This window comes from Crassostrea angulata, chromosome 7 (assembly GCF_025612915.1).
Source record: "Crassostrea angulata isolate pt1a10 chromosome 7, ASM2561291v2, whole genome shotgun sequence".
NCBI lineage: Eukaryota > Metazoa > Mollusca > Bivalvia > Ostreida > Ostreidae > Magallana > Magallana angulata.
The window spans coordinates 54202187-54229944 of NC_069117.1; the positions used below are offsets into that span (position 1 = coordinate 54202187).

At 34.4% G+C, this 27758-nt stretch overlaps 1 protein-coding gene across 2 annotated transcripts in view; it reads left to right on the forward strand.

Moving 5' to 3' along the window:
- The first annotated feature begins 1894 nt into the window (after nucleotides 1-1894).
- The window catches only part of LOC128191524 (roquin-2-like), a 31476-nt gene continuing 5612 nt past the window's right edge, over nucleotides 1895-27758 (forward strand). For both annotated transcript variants that reach the window (XM_052863636.1, XM_052863637.1), the window contains exons 1-14: nucleotides 1895-2053; nucleotides 5447-5556; nucleotides 6978-7293; nucleotides 7397-7648; nucleotides 8094-8269; nucleotides 8893-9093; nucleotides 9382-9514; nucleotides 9747-9975; nucleotides 11693-11875; nucleotides 11989-12323; nucleotides 14745-15007; nucleotides 20823-21096; nucleotides 23415-23545; nucleotides 27251-27402. In XM_052863636.1, coding sequence (XP_052719596.1) covers nucleotides 5482-5556; nucleotides 6978-7293; nucleotides 7397-7648; nucleotides 8094-8269; nucleotides 8893-9093; nucleotides 9382-9514; nucleotides 9747-9975; nucleotides 11693-11875; nucleotides 11989-12323; nucleotides 14745-15007; nucleotides 20823-21096; nucleotides 23415-23545; nucleotides 27251-27402 — 2720 coding nt within the window. In that variant the 5' untranslated portion in view covers nucleotides 1895-2053; nucleotides 5447-5481. The remainder of the gene's footprint in view (nucleotides 2054-5446; nucleotides 5557-6977; nucleotides 7294-7396; nucleotides 7649-8093; nucleotides 8270-8892; nucleotides 9094-9381; nucleotides 9515-9746; nucleotides 9976-11692; nucleotides 11876-11988; nucleotides 12324-14744; nucleotides 15008-20822; nucleotides 21097-23414; nucleotides 23546-27250; nucleotides 27403-27758) is intronic.

The window sequence follows — 27758 nt, forward strand, 5'->3', positions numbered from 1 at the left end:
TATATATATATATATATATATATAATTGAACATATATCTACACATCGTCGGAAACCCACGGTTGATTACGCGTCGTTCCTCTCTCCATCACGCGTCGTTCCTCTCTCCATCACGCGTCGTTCCTCTCTCTATCACGCGTCGTTCCTCTCTCCATCACGCGTCGTTCCTCTCTCCATCATGCGTCGTTCCTCTCTCCATCACGCGTCGTTCTTCTCTCCATCACCATGATCACGGAGAGAGGAACGACGCGTAATCAACCGTAGGTGTCCGACGGTGGTATCTATATTTCGTATATCACTTATGGTTAAATACAGGTTATATGTACACGACTCGTCTGTATACAAACAAAGACAGTATGGATTGTGTAATGAGTTGTGCGTGCATATTTTACACAGATGTACGAAAATCATTGCATGTTCACAAAAAAAAGAAACGAACTAGTACTCACTTTGCGTATAACCAGCTCTAAATGTTCAGAACTTAAAAGTTCACAAATACCCTTGCGTGTCACGGATCCATTTCATTAGATCCTATTTGGCGTAGTGTTTGCATCTCATATTCCTGAATCGTAATGTTAATACAATGCTATTGAAATTGTTCAAAGGTTTATTACTAGTATAATGAATAGACCCTTATGTTGTTAACAAATGAAGGACAATATGGTAATTGGGACATGGTGCTATAATATTATAAATTTCCTTTAATATATCTCTCTCTCTCTCTCTCTCTCTCTCTCTCTCTCTCTCTCTCTCTCTCTCTCTCTCTCTCGACGTATTATTGTATTATCTTTCATATCAAATTTATGCAAAGAAATTTTGTATCATATTTTTGATAGAATAAAATTGCAGGAAATGTACTTACAGTATTCATTATGTAATGAAACATTGGAAATATGATTTTTTAACCAGCAGGAAATGATTGGACAAAGGTCACTCCAAACAAAACATTACGTTGAAACTTTTTCACTAAGAGTCAAAGCTTTAAAAGTTTCTACGTAGTTCACTACAACTATTCTATTATTCTTCCACTTGAATCTACTTGTATGCAGGCACGTAGCATCGTTTTCGAAAGTGGGGGGGGGGGAGGGGGGCAGGCTCATCCAAAAAATCTTGACAAGCAAAAAAAAAAAAGGATTAACAATTTCCCAAAATCTTACATATATGTAAGTATATCTAGGCCCCCCTGCCCCCCCCCCCCCCCCCGATGCTACGTGCCTGCTATAATTTCCATTCAGAAGAGATTTTTTTAAAATATCAAATTTTGACTGATTTTGATTGAGTTATAAAAATAGCGTCACTTCTGACGTCATATATTGCCAGTGACTGCAAATAAATCAAATGAATAGGTGAAAAATATATTTTGTATCAACTCTTCTAAAAAATAACACAACAATTCAATGTACCTGAAACACTTAATAGTTCTGTTTTTGAAATAAAGACTTTGACAGAGTTTTTTTTTTCCCTTGGCCATATCAGCGGTATCTTTGACTGAAAAAAAATCAATCAATTAAGTCTCTGGGTGTTCTACATGTACATCCGAAGATGTCAATTCAACAGGAAATATTTGTAACTTCATAGGTGAATCATTTCACATAAGCCAAACTATGTCTTTCTTTTGCAGAGACATACATGTACATATGAATATAATAGTTAGCGGTACCTTCCTTGGTTTTTGTCAAAATAAAGCCTAGTTATTAACTCCATAGGTAAATATTACAATTAATCTATGTTTTTTTTTGTCAACAGTAACAATGTAGATTACATTATTTAAAGTCTGAATACAACTTGAAATACTTCGCATAAGTGTTGTACACTTTTGATAATGACTAAAGTAACTACAAATATAACGTTAATTTTAATCGGGATCGAATTCGCAGCTATTGCGCGCATGCGTAGAAGCCATATTATAAAGAACAAAATGGGGTGAAAATTGAAGAACACCGATGATTTTTTTTAAATTGTACAGTTTTAAAACAATGATTGGGATACAAAGGCTTCGTTTTATAAGAAGCTTTTTGTATGGCACCGCATCAACCATTCATGGTGATAAGTAGGTAAGAGAGAAGGTGGCCCAAGAGAGAAAGATCATTTAAGATGGTTGAACAGTCAACAACTGGTCAGATCCTGATTTTACAGTACAGTTCATAATGTTTATGAACAGGAGTAATCCGGGTCCCTAAGTACGCAGTGTAATGGGACCTCTAATAAAATTCAATATAATGGGCACAAATGACCAAAATCGTAAGTAAATGATACGTAAATGAGCCAAGAATAAGGTACATAAGTTATTTAGAAATAATGGAATCGAATTTATACCGTTCAGGGAGATTATGGAGGTGAACTGACAGTCATGTCAATGTGACAATGATGTTACAATACGATATGTGTTAAAGAATGTTTCAACTAAATAATGTAGAAAGTTGCTGTGTATTAGGTGGAAAGTGAAATTATAACTTTCTCTTTAGAGTGAGGAGTTGTGTACCTTTATTTGTCTTGTTTTCATTTGCCTGAGATTCCTCTGTTGCCAACAAAAGCAGAAAAATGCTTTCTACAGTGGTTTATGCTGGTATGAAAGTAATTTTGTGGGATAGATATAAACACTTTGCAATATTTGCTACCATTATAGCTTGTATGATCCATGCATTTTCTCTTTTTGAATGTCTCTTAAATTTTTTATTTAGACTGAGGAAGATAATAATAATCCTCACATGGTAAGCTTTTAAAAATTGTTAATAAATAAGACATATTCAGCAATGGAAGGGTATAGGGTAATTATTTATATTAATTACTTGAATAGATTTAGCAAACTTTTTTTTGTGGTTAAAATTCCCAATTTCAAAGCAGTTTCAATAGGTTGTATATATTCATATGCAGTTAGATTGCTTTAAACTGGTTGGATCTTGGGTTTTGCATGTAGCAGTGTGAACAACAATTCCATTTCTTTAGCTGTAGAAGAAAATACTCAGAGGGTTTTAGATATTTGTATTTGAAATTGTTCCTTCTGCTTATCATACTAGTTCTCTTCTTCTGTCAGGTCTAGCTGCAGGACTGTAGCTCCCGGTCTGGAAAAATTTGGATTTACGACTTGGGAGCTACAGTGCCTACCATAGGAATCTGCAATTTACTGCACACAAAAAATTGCGCTAGTTTTAGACTTATTAACCTTATTTTCACACAAATTCTGTAAAAAGAATTAGTACCATTAAATTCTTCAGCCAATTTACTACTGATATCCTCACTTTACTTGCCTCAGACTTTCTCTTAAAAATAATAACCGACCTCGGAAAATGAAGTATGTTAATTTACGTCGAGATCGAGAGTCGCCATTTTTAAATGTAAACAAACTTGCACCAATTTAATTTACCGGGCTGCTGATGGTGTTTAAAAGAATATCAGAGGCAAGTGAAGTGACGATATCTGTAGTAAAATGTCAGAGGAATTTTTTTTGATCAAATATTTGTACAGAATGTGATCGTAAATGAGATTAATCGGTCCAAAACTAGCGCATTTTTTTTGTGTGCAGTAAATTGCAGTTTTTTATTATAGGAGGCACTGTAGCTCCCAGGTCGTTCATCCGAAGCTACAGTCCTGCAGCTACTGTCACTGTCAGGTCTAGATAACTACAGTACATTATCATAAGGCCATCTTTGGAACTGCCACCTGGGGGTGTTCAGACCCAAGAGGGAGAGATGAAATTCTTTTTTACATGTATTTTTCAAATTGAATTTTAACTAATTAAAATTTGATAAAAAATTTAAATCTCAATAAACAATGGAATTTTTTTTTTTCAATTTTTATTTTTATGGTTCTTGTTTTTTTTTTTCAAAAAGAGAAACATGCAAGAGTGTTGCTCTGAAATAACACAACCAAACATTTATGAAATGCAAGTCAAATCTTTAAGATTGAATTTGAACACTTACACCAGTTTATTTTATAGGATTTCTCTTTAGAATTTCTAACCCTTTGTGAAACAATTTACACATATTGGAAGAACCACGCATAATTCTTTAATATATTTTGGTCGTTTTGAACATCAGGTGAGATGAAATGTTTTGATCCACAGAATTTTGATGATAACTGAACTAATATGTAAGATGAAAAAAAAATTTCATGAGGTGGAAGACAATTCCAAACAATAGTTTTTTTTCTGGTGTAATTTTCTTTTGGTTTGACAAACTGAATCTAAGTTAAGCTAGTAACATCATGCCCACCAGATGCTTTGCTGTGAAATGCATTTGGATCAGAAACTTTTTTGAAAGGAGAGTTTGAAACATACAGACAAAATTGGTAAAATCAAATTTTATTCATCATTTTTCTAATTGTCCATGTGGGCATTTGAATATGAAGAATCAGTCAGAAAAGGTGTATGGGCAACTGTTTTATCAAGACTTAAAATATTATAGACGTACACAGGAAATTTTGAAAGAATTGTAAAGCCATAATTACTTCACCTGGCCAGTGGGTGTAAGACCTTTGGTAAATTGGTTGGAAATGTCAACTTTTTGTTTGTAATAACATTATTCTTATATATTGACAATAAGATGCCTAGAGAGAATTAACAAGTCTAACTAGGGTAAAAATTACATTAGCGCTTATTTTATTGTTGTAAATTTCTTTGCAAGTACATGTATCATTTCTAGTTCACTTGAGTGGATTTATTTAAATGACATTTCTGATCACCTGTTGTCTGACGTCGGCCTGTTTTTCTTGGTTTTTTCCTTCATATTTTTTACTTCTTCTCTAGAACCACTTGTCCAATTAACCAAACTTTTACAAGAAATACTTATGGTAAGGAAATTTTAATTTGTTAATATAATGGATGAAACCGTTTTCAAAAGGGAGGTAATCACAAAACAGTGAAAATATGGTGTGTGTCTTAAAGAATTTTCTTCTCAAAAACCATTGCACCAGAAATAACTATTCCTTGTTTATTAAAATACCTATGATATTTTGGTTACCTGTAATAATGTTAGCACAGCTTACTTTTTATGTGGTTATTTCCACAACATGTTTTTATCGCCCTTCTACATAAGCAAACAGTTTTGTCCTGTCATGGAATTGCACAGGTTGACAGAGAGAAGCACAGATTAACTTTGCCATGGATCAATCTGCACTAATAGGAATTTTAATAGTACCTGTATTAAATTGAAAAAGTACTAAAAGTTTTATTTTAAAAAAAATTCTCCGTATATTAAATCCATTATTGATATTAAAAAACATTTTTAGTATCCTACAGTGTGAAGTGACTGCCATGGATGTCTAGCAATTTTTTTTCAAATATAGCATATGCTTTTGCATTAAATTTTGCATTTAAATAATATTTTTCCTGTTTAATAGAGATGTGTTTCTTTATGAAAAACATTTTGTTTTTAACATCATGGTGACATTACAAAATTGCTCAGAAAGGTGTTCATTTTCTTGAAATTAATGCTTGTTTTCTTTCGCAGATAATTTACTTCTGACATACTGTCAAGATCAGTATATGTCTGTACATCTAAACGACAGAGAAAATATGCCAGCTCAAGCTCCACAGTGGACCGAATTTCTGTCTTGTCAGGTATGTTGTGTCGGGTAAATAAGTGCTGTTTTGTTACATGTGCTACAGTTCAGTGATTGTATGTTTTGTCAGGTAAGGTACAGTTCTTATATTATGCTAATTAGGCAACAGATATGTCAAGTGGGCTACAGTTCTGTTATTTATCGGGGTATGCTACGGCTCCATTATGCTATGTCAAGTATGCTACAGTTCTATTATGTTATGTCACATGTGCTACAGTTCTGTTATGTCAGGTGGGCTACGGTTCTGTTATGTCAGGTGTGCTACGGTTCTGTTATGTCAGGTGGGCTATGGTCATGTATGTCAGGTGGGCTATGGTTCTGTTATGTCAGGTGGGCTTTGGTTCTGTTATGTCAGGTGGGCTTTGGTTCTGTTATGTCAGGTGGGCAATGGTTCTCTTATGTCAGGTGGGCTTTGGTTTTGTTAAGTCAGGTGGGCTTTGGTTCTGTTATGTCAGGTGGGCTTTGGTTCTGTTATGTCAGGTGGACTATGGTTCTGTTATGTCAGGTGGGCTATGGTTCTGTTATGTCAGGTGGGCTACAGTTCTTTTATGTCAGGTGGGCTACAGTTCTGTTATGTCAGGTGGGCTATGGTTCTGTTATGTCAGGTGGGCTACAGTTCTGTTATGTCAGGTGGGCTATGGTTCTGTTATGTCAGGTGGGCTATGGTTCTGTTCTGCCAGGAAGGCTACAGGTTAGTGATTGTATATTATGTCAGGTGGGCAATTATTACTTACCCAGTATTAGGTTTGTTACTGACTTATTACAGAAATATATCTCAATGAGAGTGAGGCAAAGCCATGAGATTGATCAACCTGATATATTTCCGTAGTCAGTCAGTAACAAACCTAATATGTGTTTTGTTTTCCAAAGGACTGTCAAGCAAAACATTTATTTCAGATGAAGCAATGATCTTCAAAATTTCATATAAATGTGGCGTTACATCTCATCAAATTTAACACTATTAAACTCTTCAAAATACTCATTTTTCAAATTGCATTTGAAAATCTTTGCTGCGCTCTTGTTCACTTACAATGTTTTGTTGCTATTTATCAAAGTTTTCTCTCTTACCTTCCACAGAGGTTGAGTAAATCTTGACGCTGCAATTTTATTCCATAAATTATATATATATACAATCAAACCTCCTTATCTCGAACTACATGGGACTGGTTAAAAACTTCGAGATATCCAAGTATTCGAGATATTAAGGATAAAATCTTAAAGTTTAAGTGTTTGGGACCTAAAAATCACTTCGACATATCCATTGTATTCTAGATATCGGTGTTCGAGATACCGAAGTTCAACTGTTTATTTATACATTGCTCATAAGAGTTCAAGTTATATCATACTCTGTCATGAAAAATAAATGTAACACTTTTTAACTTGCACAAATAAAGTATATGTAATCCTTTTGTTATCCAGGTGTGTTACAATGTCTTCAATGAGACGGATCGGCGACCTGTCAGTCTGGCTTGTGGTCACACAGTCTGTAGAACATGCCTGCTAAATCTTCCCCAGAAAAAGTGTCCGTTTGACCAGTGTGTCATCACCAGAGACGTCAATGAGTTGCCGGTCAACTACGCTCTTCTCCAGCTGGTTGGAGCTGCAATTCCCACAGAGAGTGAGCAGCCAGCACCACCAATCCACATACCTGAGAAAACAAAACATTACGAGTCTGCAAAACGATGTATAGAAGAAATAGCCCTGTATCTTAAGCCCATGTCTGATGGTAAAGAAGGTAAATCTTTTTTCTATTTATATGTTGTGGAGTAAAAATTTTGTTGATCAAAAATAGCATGTTGTAATACTTAGATCTCAAAATGTTGGGGTTTTGTTGATAGGTTGTCTAACAGCTGCTAATTTAACCTCGGGGACTAATAGTATTCTGAGTCGGCCCATGCAGAGGAAGGTTGTCGCCCTTGTAAGCTGTCAGCTCGTGGAAGAGGAGGGCCGGGCTCGGGCTGCTCGAGCGGCTCGCTCGCTGGGTGAGCGAACCGTGACAGAACTCATATTGCAGCATCAGAATGCTCAACAGTTGTCATCAAACCTATGGGCTGCAGTGCGTGCCCGAGGATGTCAGTTTCTTGGTCCTGGTATGTACTGGTTATCATGAAATGCTAGAATGAAATCAATACTCTTAGCTAAGAATTTGGAGAGATAACATATACATGTACTTTTTAAAAATTTTTTTGTTCTTGCCTCTTTACCTGGCCTCTAAAATTTGTTTTTCTATTGTGGGTGAATAACAAATTGTAGTAAAAATAAACCTTTATATGCAAGAAATTTATACTTTGTTGATTATCATGTATTGAAAATTTTGATGTCTACCATTTAATTGATAGATAGATGAATTTTTCTGAAGTATAAGTAATTGTGTCTAAAGTAAAAGTATTTCCCTCATATCAAGTATGAAGAATTGTTCAGTAAACATGGTAAAGTGAAATAATCTTCAAGTTTTAGACTTTTGCCTGTGAATACTGATATGTCTTTCACGAACCTATGCGATAGCCATAAAAAAGAAGGTTTTTGTTATTTCAGCTATGCAGGAGGAAGTCCTGAAGCTGATATTACTGGCTCTGGAGGATGGATCTCTCTTGTCGCGGAAAGTGTTAGTGCTGTTTGTCGTGCAGCGCCTGGAGTCACAGTATCCTCAAGCCTCCAAAACTGCCATAGGCCATGTAGTACAGCTCTTGTACAGGGCCTCCTGTTTCAAGGTCAGTACCTAGCAAAGGTCTGAGGGAGAAGTTACTGACATTAAGTGTCTATAAATATTGTTGATCATCTGCCTTTTCAGATTGAGTACATATTCAGTAAATTGTCACTAACATGTCTTTCCTGTTGAGTAATTGATCCGTATTTTGTAACTGGTAACTTGCTTTACTGATTGAGTGCTTGATCTTTATTTAGAACTCGGTCACTCATCTGCCTTAATTATGAGTACTTGAGTTGGTGGGTCCCTAAAAAATTATGCATTCTGTCTTACTATATGCAAGAAATTTTAACACAATCATGTTTAGGCATGCCATATGTTTGGATCTATTTTTGTACTAATCGGACGTCATTTTCCTGTCAAATGACGACTGTTTATTTTTAGCCTAAATTTTTAAACAAATTTTTGTCACGGATTTCTCAGCAACTATTCACCGCAGATGCTTGAAATTTTGATATACCATTTGTTTAGGCATGCCATACATTGGGATATTTTTGTACCAATAGGACGCAACTACTTGTTAAATATTAATTGAATATTCATATCAGAGCGGGGGTTTTACTAGTGAGCATTGGCTGTTGAATTAAAATTTGAATTGCCTATTTGTATTTAATTGATGTCTTTCAGGTGACAAAGAGAGATGAGGAATCCTCCCTAATGCAGCTTAAGGAAGAGTTCCGATCTTACGAGGCATTGAGGCGTGAACACGACTCGCAGATCATACAAATCGCCATGGAATCGGGGCTGAGGATCGCGCCAGACCAGTGGTCTTCTCTGTTGTATGGGGATACTAATCACAAATCACACATGCAGTCTATTATTGACAAGGTAAGGAAATTACTTGTTCACATGGGGCCTATTTCTAATTGAAAGATTCTTTTCTCTGCTGTCTTTGAACTTTGAGATTTTATATGAAATTAAATACTCTATTACATTATTCTTGTATCATATCATTTTACAAAATTAAAACTAAGATTTTGACATAATATATATTTATACAATGATGGTGGCCTTAAAGAGGTGATGCCCTGTTATAATGAGTGTTGTTATCTTTGATTACCTATGTTTTTTACAGTCTGTGATGTGCATATTAACTTTTTCGATACTGGATTTCAGCTGCAGACACCCCAGTCATTTACCCAGAGCACTAATGAGTTAGTGGTGGCCCTACAGAGGAGTGGGGACCCATGCAATCTACAGAGGCTCCGCCCACACCTCGAGTTCCTGGCCAGCATAGACCCCAGTCCCGGTAAGTCTAAACCATGTACAAAAGTTTATTCTTTTTTCTTCAGAAATATGGTTTTCTTCTCAAACTATTTCCTAGATAATTTAAGCCATCATTGCTTCAAATGGTGTATGAAAATATTTAAAGCAATTTTAGCAGATATTAATGAAACAATTTAGAGATAAGGAAAGTTTGTGAAATAGATATACATGTTAAAGAGCTCAGTAGGATGTTTAACTCCTTTATTGTTTGATAGATGCACCAACGCCATCTTGGGAAAACTTGGAAGCTGTGATGAAAGCAGTGAAAACGGTGGTGAAAGGATTGGTGGACTTCGTTCAGAGCAATGGGTCAAAGAAGATGGACAACACAGCTTATGTCAATGTCCGCTACAAAACAAGCATGTGTCGAGATTTGTCTGAGAAAGGCCGCTGTCCAAGGGGAACTAACTGTACATTTGCTCACTCCCAAGAAGAATTGGAAAAGTAAATCCAATTTTGCATTCTTATAATCATGTCCAGGGATATTTTCTTCTCTTTCATCAGAGTTTTTTCTCATTAATTTTTCAGTATAGGTATTCATTTGACTTGGTTCAAATTAAATAGGTACAGTAAAACTTGTCTAATTTGGCAGAGGGTGGTTCTGAAAAATTTGGCCTTATTAGGCAACATCTGGTTTGGAGAACATATTGTTGCAAATTAATTTTAGTATTTGATGCAGTAGGTCTTGATCGTCTATTCTTGCAAAATGAATAATTCTGATTGAATTATGGTGCAGATTTTCATTTCCTATTTGGAAAACAATAATTGCATAACAGAATACGTACGATGGAAATACTTTCAAGATAAATTTTCAAACACCCGAATAACCTGAGAGGTCTGACTTGAGACAAGTGCATAAATCACCGGAAATTGTTAAATAAACATTGATTATGTGGCAAGTCAACAGGTGGCTGATTGCATAATGACGAGAACTGTTTTGATGCAGGTTTATGGATAAATGTACGGGAATTTAATAAATAAAAACGGGAATAAATGGGAATTTAATAAAGAATAAAGCATTTTTACAAAGTAAAATGTGACTCTGTATTGTAAGTAGTTGGTTCTTTTCAACACGGCGGGTTTACAGAATAGACAAGATCCAGATTGCACAATATTTTATAAACATAAAATGATAAGAAAATGTCAAGGAACTGAATAATTTCGCTGGATTTGACAACATGCGGGAATGCACAGCATCCGGATTCAACAAGTTTTACTGTACATGTATATTCTTTCTTAAATGAAAAATAAGAAATATCCAGAATCTAATGCATAAAGAATTTAAGGAATTTTACATAATGACTTTTGTCCAATATCTCTGCCCGACTGACACTAGGGCAAGCAAAAGAGCAGATAACATTTTTGGCCATCAAAAATTGTGGTATAACATGAAACAGCAGGTATTTCCTTGCACCTGTGCAGGTGCTATTAAAGTCTTTTGAGAAATGACTTGCTTCCAATCTAAAAACTGATTTGTCTCTCTCTCTCAAAAGTGACAAACAGTTGTTCATTGGGGCCTTTTATATTGCTTTTCTGTCTTGAACAGGGTGTGTTGATCATTTTATTTTAGTTTTTGCAATGGAAAATCAATGTTTTTAAATATATCAAGTTGGAAAGGATGATCAGTGGCAATGTAGGGTATTCTAAGAAAGATTAAAAAATATCAAATTTTCAAACAAGATATTTTTGATTTGTGCACAGTGATTAGTGAGTAAATGAACGGGCTCTTCGTTGTCTAAAATCAGTAGAATGGTGAAGGGGAAGCTGAAGGACACTTCTCCCAATTCAAAAAAGGAACTTTTGATCCTTAGATGAATATGTTATAGCAAATAATCTTGCCTCTCAAAATTAAGAGACCCAAATTATGATGACTTTTGATACATAATGTTTTCGAAATAACTCGTAATGTAAATATTTCCTCCCAATTTCTATGGCCCTTGTCCCAGTACATTTACCAAAATGAGGTGTGAAACCATACCTTATTTTAATCAGAATAAAACAGAAAACAAAATATTTTTGTTTATGCTAAAGTGAGAAGACTTGTCGGAATGATGCACTTGTGCATTTATGTATTGTTTTAATTGAGAATTAATTGTGTTAACTGTGAAGCTTACATTCTGAGCCTACATGCAGTTTATTTTTATTTTATATTATGAATCAGGTTCAGAGCCAGAAACAAAAGATCTGGTAGAAACGCTTGTTCGGCCAGTGACACTTCTACCTTGACCGCAAAACAGAAGGTCCAACTAGATCAAATAACGAAGACCTCACTGGAGAAACAGCGACAGATGAGTGTTAGTTCTGATTGCGCCATCAGGGATCAGAGATTGGCGAAAGATCCAAGGTCAGAAGAAGAGGATCATAGTGTGTAAAACATCGTAGATGGTAGTGTAATGTTTATTAATTGTATATGGAACATTTCGTGTATTTTTATGATGGTGAATTCTGTAATTGTAGCTCAGTGCCCGTCATAGCTGGACCACAGGACATTACCCAGGGGATGAATTCCTTGTCTATGGTAGAGCACATCAAAACGGGGGATTCTCCATCTATGTCCGACCCCCATGTCCACCAACCTAGTGTCAACTTTCAGAACATGCCAGCACAGGCAGTGCAGCCAAACATCAGCTCAATGGTACCACCTCAGTTCCAGATGTACCCTAATGCCCAGTTCCACCCAGGCATGGTACAGCCTGGACTCTACCCCAATGGCTCACAGGTGCCTGTGGGTAATGGAGCGGTGATGATGAACATGCAGGGGGTGGGCTACTCGGATATGTATCAGATGGAAGGTTTGTTAAATAAATAATCTTCTAAATTTTTGGTTATGATATTTGATTTGATTGATACATGTATCATAATCACTTTTAGCTCTCTTGAATTTGGCAAATTATTTTGAGATTTTTGGCTTTTGAATTTTCAGAACTGCTAACACATTATGCTAAAAGCTTTAAATTCCCCAGGAAAGACTATAATAAGTTTGTGGTTCAAAGCCTGGAAATCAAATTGTTTAATTCTGTATGAGTATCTTAGGCCAAAAAAAATTAATCATTAGTTTCTCGGGCCAAAATTTTGAAATTTTGATGAGGCAGGCAGGTTTTTTTTTTTTTTTTTTTTTTTTTTTTTTTTTTTTTTTTTAGACAAAATTTACAATGACAGTAAGGCGAGAGAAATTTAATTTTTAGTTTTACGGATTTTGTTGTAAAAAATTTGGGTCGGAGGAGGGAAAATAAAAAAAAAAAAAAAAAAAAGTGGGCAAACTTTTATTAATCAAAATTACATATTATTTGCTTGAACTTATAATATTAAGTTTAATTTGTCCACTATCCACTGTGTACTTTGTGTTTGTTTCAAGATCATTGGTATTAACCTTAAAACTTGTTCAGGATAACATTTTCTTTGCTTTTCATAAAAACTTTTAAGCCAAACCATGCATGGCTGACCTCCATCTTAAATACTCCATGTTATAGAGACGCTTACACTTGATTTTAAAAGCTCCCTTTGTCAAACGTTTTGCAGATTTCAAATCAAATAAAGTAATTTTAAAACCAAGATCGGTCAAACTTGAAAATTCCGGAAAAATTTCCGAAGATACGAATTTTTTTTCATTATTTTTTTTTTTACAAAATCGGAAAAATTGGGTCAGCGGATCCGTAAAACTAAAAATTTAATTTCTCTCGCCTAACCCATATTATATGTTTTTATTTGTGTACTCATCAGCAGATATTCATCAAGCTCATACATTGGCAAAGTTTAAACATTTGTTTTAATTTGTTCTTTTTAGTTTAAACTGTTCTGTTTCCTTTTATAAGGTTGAGTTTTTGCATATGAAGAAACAAGACAAATGGTTTATGCCCCTGCTTCATTTTGCGGCCCATCTTTCCCCTCCACAGTAATAATTTGCCATATAAAAATTTATCAAATAAAGCATTCATTTGGGGATTTTTTCTTATCAATCTTCAGAGCCTTGAGGACAGAAATCAAGGAAAAGTAAATAAGTCATCATAAAATTCTCAAACAATACAAGCGTCCTTTATTCCTGTTTCTATGCAGTATCACAGAGGCTTCAATTTCTGATGATAACAAAGAAATTTCAGTGGTTGTGTTAACAGGGACAAACCCAGAGCAAACTTAGCTTAGGGAGACTTCACTTCTGAAGTTCTTCCTCACAGAAAAATAGGGAGAAATTTGAGAAATCAGGTATACTTCCATTCTTTGACGATGGCAGAATGCTAATGATAATACATTTATACACAGATTCAACCTTAATTTAAATTTGATTAGAAGCAAGTCAATTAAAATATAAAACAACTCCTAAAAAATTTAAAATCTTGTCCAATTTTTTAAATTTAATTTATTATGTGTATTCACACATTTTGTAGCTGAAATGTTTCGCAATTGTGTTGGCTAAATGACAAATAAAATCAGTCTATGTCTTTAAGTGTATTTTGGAGGTATTAGTCCAACCCTTTGACCCAATTACAGTCATATAGTTGGTTGTACAGAATTTTTTAGTTAAAGATAACTGTAGACAAACGGTTTCATGATTATTTTAGCACTAACTTGGCAGAGTAATTAATTAATTACAAGTTACCAACTAAGTGTAATATCAGCACCTAAAGTTATAAACATCGGTTGTAATTTTCAGTGCACAGTATGTGGTTGCATCAACCGTATTTAAAACCTCTGAAGATTAGACAGTCGCTAGTTATTAATCACAACAGGGGTTAACTTAGGCTATGAAAATGTCTTTTGAATTAGATGATTATCATTTTATTGCATTTGGAGTTAACTTTCACGATCGTGAACTTAGAATACAGGGCAACTTCAACCTCTCTTTCTGAGGAAATTCTGGCGAAGTTACCGACCACAAAGCGAGTAATTATATTTACATTAAGTTGTATTTAGCCCAGGTAGCCCCCTAGGTTGGTCACTGGGTAGAAACAAATCATTAATTTTTTTTGGCCTTAGTGTAGATTTTTAAGCAAATGTCCTGGAACATTACAGATTCTCACCCTTATCAGTTGATATATATATGTATGAGCTTGTTTGGAAAACAGGGATCTTTATGGGTGATTCGCTATCAAATTAGTGTGATATGTAATGAAAAAATATGTGAACTTCATAGTTTACAATGGCATAGTAGAGCATATTACATGTATATGCAAAAGTGTTAGATTAATGCCCTGAAAAGATTTGTTGTTTTTCTGTAGTCAACAGAGGTTGTATGCAGCACCCATCAATCCCCTCGCCATATCCCATGATGCAACAGCCACAGTATCCAGGGGTTCAGTATCAGCAATTCGTGCCTGGCTTTTTCCCGCCGAGTTACATCCCTTACTCTCAGAATCCGGGAGGGGTGCAACCCTTTGTGGATTCTCGAGCGAGCTCATCCATCCAGGGTTTGTACACCAGCGAGCCCACATTAGTGTCCACGTCTGCTCCATCGGTTCAGGAAAAGGGCTACAGGAATGAGGTAAGTGGACATTATTTCAGCCACATCCTTGTCTTAAAAGGACGGCTTTTGTTTTGGGTAAGCTACTTTTCCAAACAAGATTTTGGATTGAGGTTAGGAAGATATGATTTGTACAAAATGTGTGTAGTAAACATGTTGTTATTCTTAAATACTAGTATTGGTTTTTATGCTGAAAAAGAAACAAACATTGTTTTCTGAATTGTAATTTTTTTCTGTGGTCCTTGTACAAAAATGTATTTCCTACCCCTCCTCAATCTTTTTTTATATATACATGATTAAAATACACTGGTGTTTCAAATTGTACCAGTCATATACACCAGGTGGAAAGTGTTTTATTAATCAATTACCTTGAAGTATCAATTTGTACCCAAGTTTTGTGTATTAAGGTTCAGTTTTAGAAATTGTAAGAATTTGGTTTATTTAAGCTTTTCAGCTGATCTATATGACTGAACTCGAAAACTTGATTCCCCTTGTATAAAATCGTCATCACTGCTGACAAGTTAAGTTTTTAGCAGAAAAAGTCATTCTCTAACATACATGATTCTTTCAATGATATGACGATTGTGCATTTCAAAATTAAAATGTATTGATACCCCTGAAAATTTCTTAAAAGTTTTGTCTCAGTATTATTATTTTATTAAAGGCCTAATTCTTCCTTTGAAATGCCCATTTGTTATGAAAAAGATACTTGAAAAGTAATTATTTTAAAAATTTGATGATTACTTATGAGTTATTACATAGAGAATGATTTTTCTCTTGAAAATTTATCTGATCAGGCACAAGAAATCAAAATGAGAAACTGGCAAAGGAGGTTGGTAGAATTCTGTACGAGCTGGTGTCTCTATCACTATAAGCTTTGTAAGAGAGGAAGATGACCCCAAAACACAAACTCAATTATTGTAAAAGCTTTCTATAAGTGAACAGTTATGTCGAAAGTAAAGGTCAAACAGTCAAAATAAAGCTTATTTTGAGTGGTTACATCAGTTCAGAGCCAATACTCATCAGATTTACAACAGAAACCTGGGATAGATCGAGCCACAAGCTCGGTTCTAATCAGTCAGAACTAGAGTAAATCGGATAGGTAGTGGCTCTACCCTGTCCCATGGATGGACCCCTGTATAAGGGTTAGCATTATATTTCATGATATTGTTTTGCAGGCTGTGTCAGCAGACATAATGGACAACGATTAGCTGAATGACCATTTCAGGCTTTTTAGATTTTTTTATCTTTTTTGTCTGGATGTGAGGTGGCAGATGATAGACTTTTGTAAATCCTGATGACATGATTTAATCGGGGAATCTGATTTTTTTATTGAGAATTTCGTGTCTGTGATCACGACAAGTTTTAATATGGCGTTGAAATTTCCACAAAGTACATAATATTTGTGTGTTATTGGAACAGTTAAGGAGAAGTTGAGATGTATGACATGTGCAAATATATTTGTTTTCATTTGAAACTATCTGCTTATGATTCATCTGTTGTGAGATAGAATATTGTGATATTAGAATAGAGATATAGAATATTTTTTCACATTTGTGACAATATGGTAGTTTATTAGACTAGTTTCGCTCTATGAGCTATCTAGTAGGTTGATTTGGAAATATAGAAAACAAAACCTATTTTGATTTTTCTGTATTGAAGAAACATTCATTTAGAGCTGCAAGTTTTGCAGTCAAGTGAATAGGTCTATCTGTCTTGGATTCGATGTAGAATATTCACACGGAATCATTGGTAAAGTACTTCTTTTCACATGATATCCTCAAGGGTTCATAGATGGACAGATCATTATTAAAGACTAAGAGTCATTGTGATTCTTATTCTGTGAGCAGTGTTGGAACATTTCATATAAATACAGAATCCTGCTTATGTTTAGTGTCAGTGTTCATATACCCTTATTTACAATAAGGATTCAACAACTTGCAATTTCCGTAGAGTACCAGCCATTTTTCTGAGATTTCTACACATATGTAAGCACTTAGAGCGGATGTTTTGTAAACACTTTTCCATCAGCATCCCAAACTGAAGCTTCTAGTGATGAACATGGCACCGGTGATTTCATTGTCATATATTTGTCTGGTGTTACTGAAGTTTTAGAAAATAGCTGATGGGATCCAGTTATTATTTTATTGTGGTAGCTAGCTATTGCAATAAAAGGTTTGTTTTATATTAGAAGGAGGGGGGGGGGGTGTCTTTTCTCACTAAGTGAGAAATATTGCAATTTTAAAAAAAATCATCTTTAAAGATTTACATGTACTGATAACTTGAAATCTTCTGGAGAAAAATGTGATGTAAACGACTGAGAAAATTATTTTAATCTGTAGTGCTTTAGTATACTTATTGTGGCAGTCTTTAATGGAAAGTCAGTCAGATCAAGAGTTATTGCACTTTAGTTGTTCTGTAAAGCTTGTTTGAAATGGCGAGGCTTGTTTCTTAAAGAATGATGTGGAGGATTTTGGTGCAGTGAATTTGTATGGAGTTATTTACATGTATGTGTCAGATTTTTGTTATTAATCTAATTAAATCAATGTGTTGCCTATTACTCTAAGTATCAAATTGATATATCATTCATTAATCATTTTGAAATATTCAATATATATTTCTATGCACATAGTGTACAGCGGAAAATATGGTTGACATATTCTAGATATTGTTTGATCTAATAAAAATGTTTTCATACTTCAATTCATTGTAAGAATTCATTCGGATAATGTAATTCCCTTTCCTTACAGTTAGGATTGATTTTCAGACAGTATCCTTCACTCAAAGCCATGCAGCAATTAACAGTTAAACGCTCACATTTAGTGGATATAGAACTTTCATAGCCATGCAAATTTAAGGGTTTTTTTTTTTAACATTTTCAAAAATCTTACTTTTGCAAAAGATTCTGCTAATATGTATAACTTTTGAGTTATGAGTATTATTTCGGTATGAAAAAGCATTATATCATATAGGCCAGATACATCAAATATAATAACATAAAAATTAATTGTTTGTTTCACATATACTCAAGGCTAATTAGACCGTCTTTTATTAAGTGCCATTATCTTTTGGTGCCATTAATTTTTTGTTCCATTTTTGTGGAAATTTAATACTTCATGATAAGAATTCCTGCTATACACTTAATGACTTTAAAAATGTTTGTGTTGTTTTGGTTATCTTCACAAAGATGAATTGTATGTCACCCCTGGCTTAAGGAAAGGGAACTACTTTCTCCTGTACTGAGTACATGTATACGAAGTGCCTGGACCGTTTCACTACATGTATATTGTGATTTAGTCATTATTCACAAGAATTCACCACAAGAATTCCCCAGCTCTGCAATTCTAAAGCAGCAATTTCTATTTTTCTGTTTTGTTATCTTTATCGTTTGAGATCACAGCCATTTCTGTAAGGATTTGCATATCAAAGCTAAGACTTTATATGCATATGGGTCAAGTAAGCTATTGTTTGTTCTATTTAGATAGTTTACCAAGTTTTGTATTTTCATTCATTCTATTGCCATTTCATCTTTTGTGTCAAAGGATTAAGTGTGAAAGTAGAGAGTACAAACTGTGACATTATCTTTTGTTATACTTTCATGTATAATACTGAAATGTGATTGGTTTAGACACAGTTGGTAATCCGTTCTATTACCCTCAGCATTAGCAATACACTTGGCAACGGGTCACACAATGAATTGTTACATGCACATAAATTATTAATTATTATATAATTATATATTAATTTATTCGCCGTAGAATTCACTTCATTTCTATATAAAAGCAGTGAACATTTTTTAAAAAAATAAGACATTCAGTATAATAAGATATATAGTGCCTGTTTGGGAGGGTAACTGTTGAAATTGACACCCCATGAAAACCTTCGAGTCGGTTGACAATGGTTTTCTCGGGGTGTCAATTTCAACAGTTACCCTCCAAAACAGGCACTATTTATATAGTAGTATATACTACAATACTGTAATGGAATGTGGTAAAACTACTGATTTGGTACATAATGATTAAATTTTGTTTCTTAACGAGCTTTTTGATAGGCTGAACCATAAGTTTATATAGAAAGTTGCCTCCATCACAATAAGACTAACATCAACAATGTAGCGATCTGCCTGACATTACGTTTCAATTTTGTGAAATTAATATCATTTAACAGGTCAAAAGACTTGGTTTTTTTTTTACAAATTAATGACTGAAAACTAAATTTATAAGGAATGAAATTCAAAAATAGCTATTCAATTTATACTTTATTGAATATGATTAGCATTAACCATTTGGTTTGAGTAGAATAGGAATATCCTCACTGTCGTCAAAAGACTCAAAACTGGGTTGGAACAGTTTGCACCAGCCCAGTTTTTACTCCTATAAATTGGGTAGCTGTTGAATTCATTTCTTGAAAAAAAGTTCCTTTAAAACCAAATTTTATTCAGTAAAAAACATATGGTAGAATTCTTTATGATATGACCCTGTACAAGATAAGTTAGATAAATCCTTACAGGAGTGGTGCTTTGGTATTAAAAAAAAAAAAAAAAAAAAAATTATTTTGTTATGTACAAAGAACAACATTATAAAATGTAATGGATTCTTGTGAAGAATGACAAATGTATAATTTGTTAAAACTATAGAATATGGTGGAAACTTATGGATAGGTTTTTAATGGTGGATTCGTCATGATTAATGAAACTGTTAAGTACTGTAAATTACCTTAAGAGAAATTGTTGTGAAGAAAAATGAAGGAGAATAAATAGCATCAGTGTATCTGTATTTTATGGGTTTTTTTGATCGTATTTGTGAAAGATGGTCTGTGAGAGGGTGCATTTTGAGTGATATAATTATGGAAATGTTTTCAATCGCTCTTTTTGTGAAAATACTAGTAAATAAATATGAAAGTTTCATATTATCTTGAAGAAAAAAAACCAAGGTATGTTTATAGCTGATCTCATTAAACGCAACATTCAAAATACCCTTTGGACATAATTCTTTGAAATTACTAGGATAAAGTAAATTTCTTTATTTATGAATTTAAGATTTTGCTTACAATGGTCAGGATCATAAAATGGATTAACTGAGACATATACTCTAAAGGCCAAAATTTTGACTATAACAAAAGAGTTAAGTCAAAGCATTGAATAAAATTAGAAATGTTTTCAGATTTTCTGAAAAATTATTTAATATAAAATAAAAACTGTAAAATAGGTTTTCTCTTTATTGCAAGCAGGGCCAAACAAGCTTAAACATGCCTTGTCCTTCAATGTATATTTTGTTGTAATTTGTAATGGAGAAAGAGATATTTGAGGATGTCCGCTGTGGCTTAATCATTAGTAAACTATAAATATTTGCTACTCACGTCAAGACCGAAACAAAATTGAGAAAGAGATGAGGAAGTGCCATTTACATGTGCTTGCTGGTATTTTAATGACACCGGAAAAGGAAATCAATACTGCGTCTAATGGTAAGGTTCAGGAATTACCTCTAAACAAAATGGAAGATGCATGAAATGTACATAAGAGTCAGCACTTTCTGTGTCCAGTATTTGTACTGAGCTCATACCACAAAAAAGTCAAGTTTCTAGAGAGTTCAAAACAACAATTTTTGTTAATGAAATTCCTGTCATAAATTACTAATTCGCTCTTTGAATGGACTCTTTGTGGTATGAGGGTCAACATGACTTCAAGAAATGTTTATTAGATTTGGTTCAATACTGAAATGTAACTCCTAACCTCATGACAAGTCACATTCAGAATTTATGTGAGTTCTTGAATTATAGGGGTTATGTTGTCAAGGAAAAGAGAATTTTATGAATTTTTTCCCCTTCTTTTATTTAGTCCAAACTCCTTCATAATCTGCACAGCAGAAGGAAAGAGATTTTGGCTAAAATTCAGAACATGCCATCCAGCAGTGATGAGATGGAGACCAATTCCCTGCTGACGGGATGTACCCCCTCTAGTCCCTCTGTGAGGGACATCATTAAGGACCCCTACAAGACAGCCAGCGACAACTTCATGTTGTCCACCAAATCTACCCTAAACAAAGCTGTCAGTGACACAGTCAATGCCAACACAATCACCTCACTGGCTGAAGTCACTCACAAAATTAACAGTAAGTTCTCACTGTATCTTGTCTTACAGCAGTACATATAGGCATGTTAATGCAATACTATTGTGTATTTCAGTGCAATATTGTGTATGTCAGTGCAACACTATTGGGCGAAAAAAAAATTTCAATTGGATTACGGATTTTTAAGGCGTCGAGCTAATGCTCGGCAGCCTTCTAGCGATCGTCTGGATTGGCAATCGTCCAAAAATTCATGCACTGCACCGCCTTTTTAATGCGCCTAAAAAATATGTTCCTTCAAGTATTAAACGTATTACAAGATTTGTATTCCTTTTATTCAACTAAATTGTGTACAAAAAAACCAACTTTACCTCCCTGGTTATTGACAACTCATTGAATAAGTATAAATTTGCTTAATCAAGAAATGGCGGATGAATACAATAAGGTGCAATGTAAACATTCACTAGAATAGTATTTAAGTTTATCGCTTACATTTTGATTGGAGACTATGCCCGATAGAAATAAAATTTGATATGTAAATGTATTTGTTATCGGGCATGGTCTCCAAAATAATTGTAAGCGATAAACTTATCTAGAGATTTTGTTGCAATTAATAAACACGATAATGCAGTTGGATTGGTCGAGCATTTTAGATAGCACGTGTTGTGGATTTGTTTGTAAACAACCATAGCATAGGTAATCTTGTTTCAAACGGGAATTGAAATAAATAAAAGTATGTTTTAATATTATAATTAGGGACACACTGTTAATGTATTCAAATTATGAGCCTGTGAAAGGTGCAAAGATTTTTTAAGCAGAAAGAAAATAATAAATTTTTTTTAACTTTGAAATTTCTTCGATTTTTGTAACCATCATGAGTTATTGTATTATAAACTCATCACTACCTATTTTATAACGAAATATACTGATTATTGTTTTTGAAACAGCACAAAACGTAATTTATTTCCTTTTTTATTCTAATATTATTTGATAAACGACTATAAATATTATAGTACAGAAATTCAAATTATTGATATCATTCTGTATAAAAGAAAATGTTCAGTTCGACGCCTTTGTGGCCGTTCCGGCCTTTGATTTATTTAAAAAATTGGATCGGTAGGTCGGAAAAAAAAAGAAAGAAAAAACCTGGCAAACTTCTTGGCTACCCGTACTTCTGTCTAACGACTTTATTTCCAAAACTTTGAAACATGATACGTGGGTTCTTTCACTTTCAAGAACTTCTGACACCGCTTGCCCCACAGTATGTATGGGACACACTCTTTCAAGATCTTAAACGACAGTTTAATGTCATTTTTGCAAATGACAGATATGTGAAAGTATGCCATTTAAATGATAAAACACGAACCACCGTTAGACATTAGACAACATGGCATGTGTGTAATAGAGAAGTCCGTATTCCAAACCTGATCAATTTTAAAACTGAAAGTGTAAAAGTTAAGGTATTTTTTTCGTGATTGAAACCAATTCATGTGGTTTTTATTGATATTTTTCACCAGTCATTTTATTTTATTTTTTGTATTTCTTTTAATTTATGTTGGTCAGTAAAGAAAAATTTGGAAAAGTGCATTTTATTTTTTTTTCTTAAAGTAAAAAAAATTCGGTAGGCGGATCCGTAATCCAACTAATAAAAAAATGTTCGCCTTGTGTATTTCAGTGCAACACTGTTGTGTATGTCAGTGCAACACTGTTTTGTATGTCAGTGCAAAACTGTTTTGTATGTCAGTGCGACGCTGTTGTGTAAGTCAGTGCAACACTATTGTGTATTTTAGTGCAAGGTTATTATACGCCCGCTCCGAAGGAGAAGGGGGTATACTGTTTTACCCTTGTGTGTCTGTCTGTCCATCCGTAACAAAATTTTCTGTGGCTTTTTTCTCGGCAACTCTTTATCACAGATGTTTGAAATTTTAAATTTGTTTAGGCAGGCCATATCATGGGATATCCTTTTGTACCAATCGGACGTCAACTTCTTGTTAGATGACAACTTTGCTTTTTTTGCATATTCACATCAGAGCAGGGGTATCACTAGTGAGCATTAGCTCACAGATATCTTGTTGTATATGTCAAATTAACACTGTTGACTCACTGGTAAGGTGTATGTCAGTGCAAAACTGTTTTGTATGTCAGTGCAACAAATTTACACTGTAGATATCTCTTTGAACCAACTTACTGTATACTTCAAACGGGACTTATTGTTTTGCTTAAGAGATCAATAGAGTCTTGACAGCCATTTTAAAAAGAATAACTGATATGGAATTGTAGCCCTTTTGAGTATCGCAGTGTTCCATCAAAAGAATGAGTCATATTGTTCTTCCAGTGATTTATACTATGTTCTGTGATTGTAGGTTGGAATCAAGATCAGGCGTACATACCCTGGTCTAGTGGTGACACAGCTCTGTCTGTATGGACGTCATCAACGGACACCAAGGCGTCCTCCTCAGAGGTTCTGACAGACAGCGGCGACCTGTGGAATGAGGTAGGTTCTCACTCAATGGTCAACAAGCTCTATTGTCAGTATGGTAGATCAGCTTTGATGTCCTTTAGTGATAAAACTACTTTGTTGTCATTCAGTTAATGGTAGAGAAGCTTTGTTATCAGTTAATGGTAGAGAAGCTTTGTTGTTAGTCAATGTAACTCAAAGGAGCTTTGTTGTCAGTCAGTGTTAGAGGAGCTTTGTTGTCAGTCAGTGTTAGAGGAGCTTTGTTGTCTGTCAGTGTAAAAGGAGCATTGTTGTCAGTCAATGGTAGAGGAGCTTTGTTGTCAGTCAATGTCAGAGGAACTTTGTTGTCAGCCAATGGTTGAGGAGCTTTGTTGTCAGTCAATTGTAAAAAAGCTTTGTTGTCAGTCAGTGGTAGAGGAGCTTTGTTTGTCAGTGTAAGAGGAGCATTGTTGTCAGTCAATGGTAGAGGAGCTTTGTTGTCAGCCAGTGTAAGAGGAGCTTTGTTGTCTGTCAGTGTAAGAGGAGCATTGTTGTCAGTCAATGGTAGAGGAGCTTTGTTTTTCAGTCAGTGTCAGAGGAATTTGTTGTCAGCCAATGGTTGAGGAGCTTTGTTGTCAGTCAGTTGTAGAGGAGCTTTGTTGTTAGTCAATGATAGAGGAGCTTTGTTGTCAGCCAATGGTAGAGGAGCTTTGTTGTCAGTCAATGGTAGAGGAGCTTTGTTATCCCATTGCGCAACTTGTTGCGAAGGGGATATAGCATCGCCACCGTGCACATGTGTGTTCGTATGTATGTATGTGTGTATGTGTGTGTGTGGGCACTCCATTTCAATTTTCTAGTAAATTAAAAAAAAACCTTCCAATAGAAATTCCTCAACCTTTGCACAAATATGTCTCATTGTAAAAGATTAAAACAAATGCAATGTCATTTTAACTGGTCAAATTTTTATGCAAAAACTTAGATAAAATTACACTATTGTAAAGGAGGGGGGCATTATTATGACAAAATTCGTTCAAAACTAAAAATATTTATCATAGATTGCACACTTTTGTAAAACAACAAATAAAAAATGCATGTGTCTTTCCAAACCATTAATACTATTACAAATTATTATTTCATTAAATCAATGTCATAATCAACTTTGTATATGAGTTATCAATCGAAATTTCTGAGTAAGAGTTATCAATCTTCCGCTTCACTTCTTTGAAACCAAAGTGAAAGTAAGCAGTTCAAATCAACAACTTGATATTTTTTGGATTTAGATCTAGTACAGGTAAAGAAAATGTAGTTTTTGCAGTAATGGAGGGTTAGTAGAATGTAGTCTTCTCATTAACATAACTATATATTCTAGTGATGGGCCGATTATCGCCGACAATCGAAAGTCGGTCGCTAAATGTCTCCCGATGTCGATGATCGATTAAGATTTTCATAATCGATTATTTTAAAAAAAAATTAATACAAACGTAAGTTACGAAAATTCTTTGTATGACTTGACTTTTTTTCAAACATCAAAACGAAAATAGGTTTAAACAAAATGGCGGCGCGATGTGCAAGCCTCACGTACGAGGCAAATGCCACTAATCAAGATCCCAACAATTACATGACTCAGGAAATATTTCCATATCTAAATACAAACGGTGTGGAAGTATTTTGGATTGTTGACTTGCTCATTTTCTTGAATAAAAACCTTGAAATGTACTGGTGAAACATTGAAGTGGTATGTCATGTGACTCGGCCAGTAGTAAACTTTCTAGTCACGATGTTTAAATGTTAAATTGTTTTGGTTTAATGTTTTTGAAAAAGGATTTGAACTCTGAATTTCAAATTAATTTGTTATATTTTAAATTGTTTATGTTTATTGTTTGAAGTTTGAACTTGTTTCTAACTTCCTAGTCACTATAAATGGTACAATTCCTAGTTTTCTTTTATTCTAATCAGGTGCAGTAAATAAGATTGTATGTGCATACATGTAATAAGATATAAATTTTATTAACATATTTGATTTATTTGAAAAAATATTAAATAATTTCAAACAACTGAAACAAGTATATATTACTGTATATACAACGCAAGAAGCAAGTTTTTGTTCAGAGTTTCATTCAATTAAACATAATTTGAAAATTTTCGATTATTTAATCGATTATACACTTTCGATTATTTCCGATAATCGATTATGAAAATTGTCCAATTTCCCATCACTAATATATTCCTAAATAATGCATCCCTACACACAATAACTCATGTCACGAGGGGATGCTCCGCTTAGCGGTGCCCTTGTTGTTAGTCAGTGGTAGAGAAGTTTTGTTGTCAGTCAATGGTAGAGGAGCTTTGTTGTCAGTCAGTGTTAGAGAAGCTTTGTCGTCAGTCAATGGTAGAGGAGCTTTGTTGTCAGTCAGTGTTAGAGAAGCTTTGTCGTCAGTCAATGGTAGAGGAGCTTTGTTGTCAGTCAGTGTAAGAGAAGCTTTGTCGTCAGTCAATGGTAGAGGAGCTTTGTTGTCAGTCAGTGTTAGAGAAGCTTTGTTGTCAGTCAATGGTAGAGGAGCTTTGTTGTCAGTCAGTGTTAGAGAAGCTTTGTTGTCAGTCAATGGTAGAGGAGCTTTGTTGTCAGTCAGTGTTAGAGAAGCTTTGTCGTCAGTCAATGGTAGAGGAGCTTTGTTGTCAGCCAATGGTAGAGGAGCTTTGTTGTAAGTCAATGGTAGAGAAGCTTTGTTGTCAGCCAATGGAAGAGGAGCTTTGCTAGTAAAATGGGGATGTTAGAGATTTTCTTCATTGTCTTTATGTTAGAATATGTTTAAATTTATGGGACATTCTTTTTATATGTGGACTATTTTTTATACTGTAAAAAATTATCTATATGAGGAGAGACTTTTGATTAATGAAACAGTTGCATCATCATTTGAATAATGCACACATATAAAAGAAGTACATGTTGAAAAAATATATGTAACTATGTGCATTTCATTTGTAAGAGTTATAAACAGAATATGTAACAAATTAGCCAGTTGGTAATACAGGGCAATCATTAAAATTTGTGGGGGCCAATTTTTTTGGATTGCTTAACTTTTGCAGGTTAGTGGGGATGTAATTTCATGTATATCTTATACCTATTAAAGGTAATATGACTTTATAACCTAATTTATTAATTCAGGACAATTTTAATTCGTGGATGAGAGTTCCCTCAAATTCCACAAAAATTGAGCCACCACAAAATCTAATGATTCCACAGTATTCAAAATGGGGACAAGGACAAGCCTTGTTATTCTCAGGAAAATTCCTTAATATAAAAAGAACTTTTAATGTCTAGTGCCTGTCATTGTCTAACAGATTTTTGTATCAAGAACCTTGATATGTTAAATACACTAAATATTTACATTAATTTTTATTTCAAACTATTTTTGAGGGAAGGGGTAGGGTCCTGGAGAATGAAGATACCAAGGTTTATTTCAAGTTTTAAATTACACTTACATGGAATTCTATTTTATATACTGTGGAATCATTTTTATTTGTGGGGACAGTGTTCATAAGTAGCCTAATTTTCCTGCTTCCTGGGGAGGTGATTTCGTTGGTAAGTTCAGGATGATTTTAATTAGTATTAAACAGATGCTTGTATATACATTTGTGGGGATGTAAATTCGTGGGCAAGGGTTATCCATGAAAGCCACAAACATTGGTCCCCCACGAACATTAATGATTCCACAGTAGTTATTGTAAACATAAATGTGAGCACCACTCTACACATTACAGAGTAGTTCTGATAGCACGGAGTTCATGCTGAACTGGTTGAAGGACATCCCCGACGACCCAGTTCCTGTGGAGAACAAGGAAGAAAAATGGTGGCTGACCACTCCCACTTTGTCAGAGCCAATTTACACATCAGAGTCAGCAATGTATGCAAGGTATGGAGATGTAGGATGCATGCTGCCGGGGGGGGGGGGAAACGCACAATCAAGGCTAATTCTGTGCACTCCTCTGAAAATATAATTTATGTTAATAAGTAAATGTGTATTAGTTTTTTATATATATATATATGTGTGCGTGTGCGCGTGTGCGTGACATTACTGCTTCTATCAGTTGATGATCAAATTCACACATATTTAGCATAAGTGACATTCATTGAATTTGGTGAAAGAAATGAAGATATATTTTAGTTAATGCTCAACTGCCATGTCTAGGGATGTCATTGAATACGCTTATATATCTGAACAGGACAGATTTTAGAAAAACAATATGCTGATATCAAAATGAGATAAAA